Source organism: Lathamus discolor, chromosome 1 (assembly GCF_037157495.1).
Source record: "Lathamus discolor isolate bLatDis1 chromosome 1, bLatDis1.hap1, whole genome shotgun sequence".
Lineage (NCBI taxonomy): Eukaryota > Metazoa > Chordata > Aves > Psittaciformes > Psittacidae > Lathamus > Lathamus discolor.
In genome coordinates, this window is record NC_088884.1 from 3,329,851 (window position 1) to 3,341,899 (window position 12,049).

A 12,049-nucleotide genomic window follows, 5' to 3' on the forward strand; every position below is an offset into this window, starting at 1 on the left:
TATCTGTTGTAAAGGGTATGGGGGATGTTGATTAGGTCTTCTTTATGGTCCTGATTCAGCTGAGAGCTTTAGAAGATGCCTGATCTTAAATACGCTGTATTCCCGAAGTTGTCTGTGTGTGTTGAGTCCCTAGCATGGGTAGAGGTACCAGTTGCGGGGCTACGTCATGGGAATTGTCTGTTGAATAATGGAGATGGTGACAGACACCTAGTAGCAGATAGAAATGAGATTGTTTAATATATGGCGACCTCCCTTTCCCTGGCCTGCCACCTGATCTTGACATTTGTATCTATGGAAGGAGGATGTAAAATGTCAGTGCTGTGACAGGAGGGGATTTTTGAGCTGCTCGACATGAGCATCAGTAATGCAACACAGGGCAGGAGAGAGGCACCCACTCACCTTGCCTGGCTGTGACAACACTATGTGGGGGTTTGGGGCTGGACCTTGCTGTTGGCAAGCTAAGAGTGGGATGCACTCCTAAGTCTGTGTACCTGTCTGTCATCTGTGTATATATATATTTGCCTAATATTGCAGGGCTTTCTGCTGTAAACAAGTCAGTTTCTGTAATTAAGTTTATTTGACTTTCTGTTATCTTATCTTACTGCCCTTTATCACTGTGTGTATCCTGGACGCTGGGTGTTCCAGGTAGGGAGGATGAGTAAATTGCTTTGTGAAACAGGCTTGTATCTGTTGGCATAAAGTGTAAGTTATTCAGCACTGGTGCAAGAGAGGAGGAGAGCAAGGACCTGCTGAGTTATGGAGGACTGTCACCAGCTCACACAACCCCTTCTCCACCACGTGTCCTCAGAGGAGTTTGGTTCTTGCCCTTCCCCTTTGGGATGGACAGTCCAGACTGTCCCTAATGTGATGTTTTCCTAGTTCCCCAGTTTTGCATGTTTGCTCTCCAGGCTTAGTAATTTATATTCTGTGCCACTGCAAAAATGATGTTGATGCTTGACTTCAAGAGCAGAAGGTTCAGCCCTATTGAGTGGCTGGAGCAGGAGGCTGGAAGGGACCTCCGTGGCTTACACTGCCCATCTCTTATCCCAGGGCAGGATTAACTGTACCAAGATCTGTTTCTGGACTGATCAGCATCCTGACACCTCCAAAAGCAAGGCTCTGTGGCCATCCTGCAGTTTATCCTACCATATTCATTATTAGCTATTTCTTCATATGCCCAAATCAAATGTCCCCTCCTGCAGTTTAAATCCAACCCTCCTTCTTCAATTCATCAGGAAAATGGAAAACATTATACTCTTTCTATTCAGCTGGTTTTTATATATTTGAATATTATGAACATTCCTAGTTCTCCAGATAAGATGGGATTTGTTTCTTCCACCCTAGACTACATCTGAACCAACACAGTGGTAGGATGTGCAGCATGAAAGAGAAATTGTCACTTGATACAAGTGAAAATGTTTGATGAGGGAAGGCTCTCAAATAAATAATAATAAAAAAGAAGGGCAGGAATTTGGAAGAAGGGATCCTTCAAAGGTTTCCAAGTGGTGCGTCTGAGAAGAGAGGCTCTTTTTCTACAAGGTGAAAGCTTTTCCTTGATGTATTCAACAGCCCTTCCAAATGAGCCTCCATTTGCATTGTGCAGATGCTCAGGGGGTGTAAATGTTGTGGCAGGCTGGCACTTGCAGTGCATCCTAGATGTAGTCCCACAGGGCTGAGTCCTCCTTCGTCCTGCTCCACATACAGGGCTGGAGCCATATGGCATCTGAGCATCTCTCTTCTTCAGTTTGTTTGCTGGAAAACTGGGGTGTCTAAAGTTCATCCTGTTCCAGCCTCCTTTCATGGGCAGGGACACCTTCCACTAGAGCAGCTTGCTCCAAGCCCCGTCCAACCTGGCCTTGAACACTGCCAGGGATGGAGCATTCACGCTTTCATGGGCAGCCTGTCCCAGGGCCTCAGCACCCTCACAATAAAGAAGTTAATCTCACCCAAGTTTTGGGTGTCTGACTTGGAACCCACAAATTGTCCTTTGGAGATGCTTTCTCTTGGTTAGCTGCAAATGACTGACCAGGTGGAGCACCTGGGGTGGATAGGATGGGTGGGCTTTGTTTCTTGTAGTGCTCTTTAATGGGTATTTGCTGTGCTGGAAAACCTCAAGGTGAAGTGAGCCATGAAGCCAGGATGTGGTCCAGTATCACCTGTGTCTTACCTAGGCTTTTGCTCCATCTGCTCAGGCCCAGGTGCCTCCTTTTTACCAATGTAAAGCCATTTGACCAGGTGGGCAACATTAGTGAAGACATTAAAAATTGATGTATTCTGGAAACAGGATGCAAAAGGGGGTAACTGGAGTGACCATCCCAGCTCTGGGATTGGGTTGAGGTAGGGCAGGCCTCAGCACAGTCCTATGCTGCTTCCTGAGAGCATCAGCACCAATTGCTTCAGTTTCCTGACTGCTCAGGCATGTGGATCTTCTCACTTTTCCAAAACGGTTTCCTTAATCACTTTGCAGTGGCTTTTCCACTCCTGCAGAAGGCTTGAAGATGGTGAAGGCTCCATGAAATTGCTTGTGGTAACACCCAGCTTTAAGGCGACTGCTTGAAATCAGAAGGTGAATTCACCAAGAAAGAGTGCTGAGGCCACACCAAGTTCAGCTTCCCTCCAACTTGGCTGGATAAAGACGTGGATTTCTTACAGACCAACGTACACAGGGTCAAGCTCTGGGAATTCAGTGAGCTCATGGACCCACTCTTCCTCTGTCGTCATCCCTGGTAGGAGCTCTTCACCAAGGACCTAGGGCCATACAGTACAACTATAGCCTTGCTGTACTCATCAGGTAGCTCCATTCCGAGAGGTGGGACCATCAGAAGTCAATGAATATTACTAGATTTTGGAGGCAGGGCCTGGATTGTTTGGAAAGCAGACATTTACCATTCAGGACTCAGCGGTACATCAGCACAACTGATCCAGGCAGGAGGTTTCAAGGATGCAGGATTTTTTTACATCTTCTGTTCCACTAGCCTGACTTTTTTTGTCAATCCCAGTTAGCCAAGCATACGTTAGAGGGAGAAAGTATGTTTTTCAGGAATAAGTCTTAAGGGAGAGCCTTAGGGTGCTGGATTTGTGTGTGTGGGGCAAGGGACCTCCCTTTACAGGGCTTACTCCGAAGGAGGCAAAACCAAGACAGGAGATGAGAAATGTAAAATGGAAGCCAACACCAGCACTTCTATAAAACCAGTATTGGTACAGATGACAAGGCAATGTGTTTGAGATAATGGTGTGGCTGAGAGTGACAGCCGTGGGAAGAAGGAAATAAGAGAGATACCTTTTTTTATGTTGTCTGTCTTTTTCTGCCTGTGAATTAAGAGTCTGGATATGAATTTAAATACCCGGGAAATGGGAGCTGCGTGGGGAAAGAATTGGATCAGTTTGAACCACCACTGTGCAGAAACAATGAACAAGGGATATGAAACCAGGGAATTTTCCCCCTCCCTGCTCTTTCAAATGCATGTCATAATATTTCCCTTTGTGTTCCTGCCTAGTGCAGTGTCACCTTGAGCCTCTTTTGCTGTTATTTCCCATCCCCTCCTTTACAGGCTGGCAATGTGGCTTTGTGGTCCTTAAGCTGGTTTCTTTGGACTGGCAGAGAAATCAGAGTACATCAATGTGTGCTGCTTGTTTAATGTTGATGATTGCAGGCCACTCAGCATGCTACTGTTAACAGTATGGCTGGGGACTCTGTTTGAAGTGTTAATTAGCAGCAATTAATAAGAAGTGAAAAATTAATACCCTATGTCAGCTTTCTTTGCTAGTTAGTTATATCAACACCAAGGCTCAGAGCTAGCTTGAAGCTTATGTTTGTGTAAGAGTTCGGTCTTGTCACGTTGTATTGGGAAGATACTTAAATGCTCTCTTATAATAAATGGTAACCTAGTTATTCCCAAAATAAGAAGATAAGCTTTAACCTCTGACACATCCAGGTTTCCTGGGATGTGGATGCTCTCGGCATGACATTTCAAAACCAGTGAGTTCTCCATAGCTCATGCAAACAAGATGTTGATGACTTTGCTGAATTTGGATGAGACATTCTGCAGTGCCCCCTTTTAATTGAATTGAGCTCAACTGAGCAAGCCCAGCCCCAGATGTAGCCGCCTAGGATGGATCCCAGCCATGTTGCAGACACCTTAAACAGGTTTCTGCAGGTTTTCCCTTCCATTTTCCATTTCTGATGGGAAATTCCCTGGTGCAGGGGAATGGGCCTTTCTCATGGGTCTGGTGTCAGATTTGGAGCTTGACTGCAAATGCTGTCATCATCTGATAAGACACCTTCAGTTTTTTATCAGCTCATAACTTTGTCTTATCAGCCTCATAGGAGCATCACAAGATTTAAGTACACTACCACAAGGTTTATCTTTCTTCTTGGTGTGTTTATATTGTTACCCCTGAGTTCTGTTTAAGATGATTGATTTGTTGTGTTTAAATTGATCTCTCTGTTTGTCATTTTCTAATGGACCCAGATTGCCTTCCATCATTGTCTAGTCCTAGGAAAAAATGAAAACAGCTGAATCCACGCAAGATTTAGCTTCAGCTGACACCTCCCTTCCTCTCACGTTTAAGAAGCTTGATGTAAAATCCTGATACTTAACCGATTTATTATTAATGATATTTACAGAAGTATTCCCCACCAAAGGGGAAGTACTTTTTGATTTTCAGTAGGCTGATTGCTTCTAGTTTCATAATTGAAACTTAATATACACTGGGGATGAGTGATCATAGAATTGCAGAATGGTTTGGGTTGGAAGGGACCTTAAAGCTCATCCAGTTCCAACCCCTCTGCCATGGGCAGGGACACCTTCCACGAGACCAGGTTGTTCCAAGCCCTGTCCCACCTGGCCTTGTGATACATATGTTCTGAGGTTAACTACACTTGAAATACTCATCGTATATAATACACTTAATTCACTAGTGAGTCTGCTGTTGACAAGTAATAAAGATGAAAAGCTGTAGTGGCCATCGCAGTGGGAAGTGATTGTTAGTATTTATGAAGTGCTCAAAGGATACTAAGGACTCCACAGAGAGAATTGGTTTATGGTCTTCTTGTTTAAAAGTGGTTTTTCCTTTCATTATCAGGTGCCTTTAGGGTGGGGAACACACATAGTTGATGGGTCTAACTTTGCCCAAACAACCTTTGGTTGGGGGTTGCATCATCTGCCTTGGTTTCACTACCAGTGAAACACCCGTGATTTTAGCATGGTTTAATTGCAGCCACCCCAGTGCTATTGTGATCACTCCAGCAAGACTGCCCTACCATGGTTCAGTTAATGGATATCACACTTGCACTGGGCATGCTCCTCATTGTTTTCAATTAATCTTAAAACTGCTCACACATGTGCATTTCTTCCTTGCAGTTTTCATTGGAACAGCCTTAAAAACTGGGAATGAAGAATCTATGACAGAACACTCTTCCTCTTTCTGTTTTATAACCACCGTATCTGGTCTTTCTGAATATGCCTTCTGGGTAGTAAAAGTTGAAAAAATCCCATAATATTTTTACAGTCTTATTACTTCCTGCTTTGCCTGGCCTCTGGCAGTAAACTTTGTTCCTGCTTTTAGTCATACTTTTTGCAGAGCATTTGGTATTGGTGCTGCCAGCATAGTCCTCTCCCTCATGCCAGTCTTGGAGGCATCCACTAATAAGCAAGACCAGTCTTGCACATCATATATTCTGGACACACACTTTCCCTACTATCTGTCTTTGCTTTAGCATATCTTGTGTGAATAGCTGGTTCCCTCTGTGCTCATAACCTGATCTCTTGGTTTCTCTTTTTCAGTCCTCCTTTGACACCTTGTAATTCATCACCATCTCAGAGAGTTTTACGAAAAGCTCACTTTGGAGTTCTTTTTAATCTACTCCTGAAGGTGTATCTCTGGATATTGCTTGTCTGGTGGTTTACTATAGCTGGAAATATAGTGCTCATTTAGTCTGGTGTCTGACTCAAGATCTAGTCAGTCTGTATTTCCTTTCTATATCACTTTTCATCTCTGCATGGTTTTATTCCACTTTGTATTTACTATGGTCATTCCTTCTAGAAGAATCTCCTCTGCCAACATAACCCGATCTACACCTGAGTTAATATTTGCTACTGTACGTGGCACTAACTGCTGCAGTTACATTAGGTCAGTCTTCATTCAAAAACCGGTTGTAGCCAGCACTGTTTCATTAGGGTGTCTGCATTTTGCATGCTGAACTTTATTTTCTAGTTATTTCATGCTCTCCTTATTTTCCCTTCAGCGCTTCCTCTGTTTCATTTTCAGAAATTTCCCCCTTTGGAAGCTTGAATCTTTATGGAGTGAGATCTATTCCACACTGTATGTGCTGGCTAACATACAGTATCAGCCAGCAAAAAGCTGGAAGGCAAGGGCTGGACTTGCTGCAGGATGGTTGAATTGGCCTTTTCTTTTTCTCTGGCATGGATTGTGCCACCTTATGGGCTGGTACTTCCCCTTCTGTTGGTGGTACAAGGATCTGGACAGAACTTTGAGATGTGAATCCTGTGGATGCTGTTTATTACCTCACTATTGTCTCTGTTGTTATTATTGTTGTTGCTGATATGATATTATTGCCACTAAGGTCCTTTGTTGTGTCTCCTTATCCAACTGTAGCTTCACCATAGAAGAGAGACCAGGACTGGAGGTTTACAATCAACATGGAATAACTTGAAAACTATTAGGAAGGGATGAGGGAATGGGTTGATGTGGGTAGAACAAATCACTCATTGTTTTTCTCTCTTTCTTCTAGCTTGTCCTCTAGGCACTCCCTACTGCAGGATGAATTAGGAAGGCAAAGCCTCTTCCTCTAAACCATGGAGACAAGGGCATCTTTCATTGCCACCATGCGAGAGACCCAGCATCTCTCCCCAGAGAAGGGTCAGAGCCCGGCCAATGGCAACGGGGAACAATTTGATTCAGGTGAGCTCTCATTCACCCCCATAGGTTGTCTTCACTGTTACAGCCCTCCAACTGGTAGAGGTAGGGACATGTCACTGTGGGAGCATTGGGAATGGTTGTACAGCTTGAAGGCCCTTTGTGAGTCTTATGGGTTGGATAGTGTTCCATGGTTGATGGGTTAGGAAATCTGAGCTTTTCTTCTTCTGGATATCTTCTACAATACATAGCAACTATTCAGAATTTAAACAAAAAGCAATGGAAAACCTTTCCCAAGACATCATACCATGTTCTTCCAGTTTACCCACCCTTTTTTATTCTAACGAATTTTTGTGGTTAGAGAGGAGAGATGAACATTCAGGAATTACAGCATTTCTTCTCTGTTTTGACCTTCACCCTCGTCTCCTTCACAACTTTTCTGAGGGCTTCAGGTGAGAGTGCTTCACAAACATTAGACCAGCCAGTGGAGAGCTGGTTCCATGTTGTTCTTGTGCTGATGGGTATGATTGGATGCTCTGTAATGCTCTAGGATGGGCGCCTTAAGGTGAGCATTCATTGTGCTAGATTTGGGCATCACGGTGGTAGACACAGAAAAAAAAGTGCTACCTTCTGGTGATTTCTGCTGGAATTAGGTGCTTCAATTTCCCGTATCTAGCTCTTAACAGGAGGAGACTCTATTGTGTGGTGAAGTTGCAGATTATGCCTAGGCCCAATCTACTTTCTGATGACAGAATGAGAGACCTCTCTTTATCCCGCCTCTTCTCTGGCATTACCTCTGCTGCCCGTCATGGCTTGGGCTGAATCAGTCAACTCAGTAACCCAGCAGAAAGGTAATGCAGAAAAAAGACAAGTGAATCGTTTTCTGCCAGCTTTGTGAGTTGAACTGGCTGGGGGAAGAGCACATGTTGGTGGGAATGGGATTTCTCCCAGTGGTAGTAAACTGCTTAATGTGGCTCAGCTATAACTTGCAACTTCATCCTTGCTCTGTGTTTGGATGGAAGAGCTAAATTGATGGACTTGTGGAGAACAACACTGAGCTGTCAGCCAGTTAATGTGTACGAGAGCTTTCATCTTTGCATTGTGGTACTTGTGTTGGTGCTCAGGTACTTGAATGCTTTTGCTTGCATTTCTGTAAGAGCTGTTCTATAACAAAAGGATCCTGAGGTATAAATGGCCGATGAAAGTCTGTGCTTCTAAAGGGCTACCTGAAGTCTACTTCCATGGAAACAGATGCCCTCAGCAGTGATGAATCTCAGAAAGTCTTGAATGTATGTATGTGCTGTAACTAAGATGGCTAAGTCATCTGCCACAAATAGGTTCTTCTTCAGTGAAGCCTTGGAAAAGTCCATGTTACTGGAGGCACAGATTTTAGTTCTTTTATTGCCTTTATTTCCCATAGCCAAAGCATCCCAGGAGGCTGTTAACAGCTGGAACAGTTGCATTTTCATAGTGTCCATGCATGAGCACTCTAAAGCCATTGAGAGGTTCACAGATAATGACTTGTTGATTTTATTTGCTGTCCTGGGCTTCTTTATACATCACTGTATTGTAGGCTGGCCAGCCTTGACTCTTTCATTAGGGAAGACTGGTAGGCCTGAGTAACAGTAGTTGGAAAGGATATGTAAAGTAGGCCCAGTGCCACATTTATCATCTCAGGGGGTGCGCTGTGAAATGTTGGCATCTGGGATTTTGCATCTCTCCAGCATAGCCAGGACTTTGTTCTTGGAGCGCGTGGCTTGAGGCATGACAAAGAGATCAGCTTTGGAATAATTGCTTCTCAAGCAGGCACAATCTTCCTTGTCATGTATTAAGAGATGTCGCATTTCTCTGTCTACCTTTTAATTTGGGGGGTCTCCAGGCAGTTGAGGGAGTTTGGGAAGAGGTGTCCTCTGCTCCTCAGCAGCAGGGATATGATGGATGAGGTGATTTGTGCACAGTCCCATTATGTGCATAGATGGGATTGGTTCCCTTGGGCTGATCTCATCTGTGGACCACAGTGTCTCTGCTCTGGATGTTCTAGAAGGGAACAAAGTCCCTTAAAAAGGTATTTTGGAAACGTCCAGTCCCTTCAAAATCCTTTGTGATAAAATGAAGCAAAATAAAAGGCTGGAGCTGTGATAAATGAGTACTCTGACATTATTTTTACAGGCCTTGTAAAAGTAATTTCCTGATAAAGTCTGCAGATAAAACACAGTGGAGGAGTCAGACCTGTGATGCATCAGAGAGAAATGAGCTGACAAGGAGGGAAGGCTGCAGCTCTAACGCTGCCTGCCCCATACTGGGGTCTTGAAGCCTCTCTGATTGGGTTTAGAAAGGAGAGATCTGGGTGATACTTTGTTTAACAGATGCTGTTGTGAGGCTTCCAGTGCTGCATGTGAATGAACCTTCCAGTGGGGCTGTGGGAACAGTGGAGGCAGTGAGTCTCTCTGTGTTGGCACGTGGCAGAGTAAGGTCATGGGTAATAAGATTATGAGGTACAGGAGGGCTTGTTGCATCCATAACTAGCATCTGCAATGCTAATATAATTAAAGTGCTGTTGCCAAATTCTGGAGAATAATTTGCCACCCTGGAGACATTGCTGCCTGTAGGGGATGGAGGTTATATACTGAGCTGCCTAAAAATCTCAGCTTCCACTAGCCCTGTGGAACGATTCCTTCCTATAAGAGTACCAAAGAAGGCTGGAGAAAAGGAGATACGTGCCTGGACTCACCAAGCAGGTGAGAGCAAAAAGCAGGAATAAAATCTGAGAACATATAGAGAGCCTCATGGGTAGAGGGAAGTATGTCATGATCTAAAATGGAAGTATCTGAGTAGACAAGAAGAGAGCCGATGGCTGACCTGGAAATATCCTGACCATATTAAATGTCCTGGGGTGAAGAGAAGTCTTTGAGGTTGTTGAGCAGCCCATCCCAACACCACAAGCCCAGATGGAAGCAAAAGCAGGAAGCAAGGAGGCAGAGGGGGTGCACTTTTAGCTTTTCACGTCAGATGCTTCTGCCTGTTAGTGGGATGGGGATTGTCTGTGATCAGGGTAAAAAGTTGCTTAAGCATTGGAGTAATTTTAACCTGGGATGGGTAACCATATCTGCCCATCTGCTCACAGACTCTATTTTAGAGGCTCATCCAGGGAAATCTCTGGACCTGGCTCTTCTCTAATGCATTAACTCAACAGAGTTGCAGACATTAAGGCTGAAAATATCCCTGATCATCTGAGTTGCATAGTATAGATGAGGGAAACAGCAATTTTTTGCACCAAGCTTCTACCTTATGGCTAAGCTGCCACCTTTCAGTAAGAAATGAACAAACCTCTGATTTTGGGTCAAATATCTCAAGTAGAGCCAGCTTCTGTGCCTGGCTGCTTTTTACACAGATTGCAAAAGAAAGTCCATACCTTATTCTACACTGAATTTGACTATTTTCAGGTTGCAGTCATGGGGTTGGGTTACTTCTTGTCTTGCTGAGCTGAAAAGTCAACTGGTAGTCACTTTATCATGGGAACAAATGTTGACTTACAGCTTCATATTTAAGCAGGTTATTTGAGTGTAAGGCAGGGAATCAGATTTGATGCAGCAGGATGCAAAGTTTTTAACAGGACAGACAGCTCAGTGCTCCTCTTTGAACTCCCAGATAGATCTTCACCCTCCACCACCCTTGCCTCAAAACCCCTCTTATCTACTTTTTCCCCCCTCTCCTATGTATGTCTGGCTCCATAGGCAGCAAATAATGAGACATTCCCTTTGCACACCATAATTTTCTGGTCCTGAAAACTGGAGACCTGTAGCAATAATTGCAATAAATTAACCCTGCTGTTTTCTTCATAAAACCGTCTGGGGAGGTTTCTTAATTCAGCTTGTCATGAGTCACTTTAATCCCATCATGACCACGCTGATGAATGTTTGGGCAGGTAAGGGTCTTGCAGAGTTTGCCTGATAAATGCTTATTGCAAAGAGCTCATTGCTCGACTGTAAATATTTGTGCTCTGGGGATGGAACTGGGTTTGCAAGATTGCCTGGGAACAAAATGAAAACAATCAGATTTGGCTGATTTTCTGTAAGTGAGAGAAGAATTATTTTTAATTATTGCTCTGTGTGTTTCAGCAATGGTTTGAGGCCTCAGCTCTGCTCTACTCGGAAGAGAAAAGAAAGGGGAATAAAGTCAGGTCCTTCACCATGGGGGAGGATTGACTGGGGCAGTGGTGTGGATGGGGGAGGCATGATGCAGAGCCTTGAATCTGAAGTGGGGCAAGAACAAGCACAGGAACCAAGAAGACAGTAGCGGTCTGGTGAGAGGTTTTGGGGGATTTTGGTAGTCTTTAGGGAAGAGAGAGACGTGGGAGCCTCAGCTGAGATTTCTGGGTGGAAGGGTGCTGAGGAAGGAAAGGAAAGGGTGTCAGGACTGCAAATGGGGCTCCCCAGCCCCAAGGGTTGGGGTGTTTGCTCTACACATTGCTCAGCCAACATAATCAACTTCTAATACTATCACTAGGACACCGCTGTAATTAACAGCGCTGCGTGACCACTTTTGGAGCATGAGTAGGGCCATTGCACTCTTGTGATAGTGGACAGACAGCAAGAGAGTCATCAAGTAAAAAATGAAAGAGCGCAAGTGCTTTTTGCAGTGTGATGGGCTTGTTCCCCCATTACGATGAAAGCAGAGGAATTACTGGTCTCAAAGTGTTGGCTGCTAAAGTCCCTAAGTCTGCTGAAAGCATAGCAAGAGCTGGTCAAAACAGTTAATCACAGCTCTTTAAAACAAGCTTTCACTTTTCTGTTGTGTTGATGTTTATACTGGTTGCTATTCTCACCCTGAACCCTTTGCCACAACTTTTCCCTTCTTTGGCTGTGTTTTAGGCTGCTTTTCTTTCTTTGTTTTTCAACAGATGAGGGTTCCAGCACTGAGGACACAGACTTCAACTGGGATGAGTTCCTGGAGGAAACAGGAGCCAGTGCTGCTCCCCACACTTCCTTCAAACACGTATGTGCTTTGTCTGAGCCTCGCGGGTGTTGTAAGTGTTCCCTTGTGTGGATTTCATGTGGGTCCTGGAGAACTGAAGTGTGGTCTGGGGAGGAATCATCCTCCATGCATGTGACAGCCTGCATGGGATTTGCCTCCCAGCTGGTGTTAGGGGAACTTAGTGTGTTTACGATCA

At 44.4% G+C, this 12,049-nt stretch overlaps 1 protein-coding gene across 1 annotated transcript in view; it reads left to right on the plus strand.

The window, feature by feature from the left end:
* SFMBT2 (Scm like with four mbt domains 2) overlaps positions 1-12,049 on the plus strand; it is a 114,775-nt gene that overhangs the window by 5,725 nt on the left and 97,001 nt on the right. Inside the window, exons 2-3 of the mRNA XM_065669378.1 lie at positions 6,755-6,924; positions 11,780-11,874. Coding sequence (XP_065525450.1) covers positions 6,819-6,924; positions 11,780-11,874 — 201 coding nt within the window. The 5' untranslated portion in view covers positions 6,755-6,818. The remainder of the gene's footprint in view (positions 1-6,754; positions 6,925-11,779; positions 11,875-12,049) is intronic.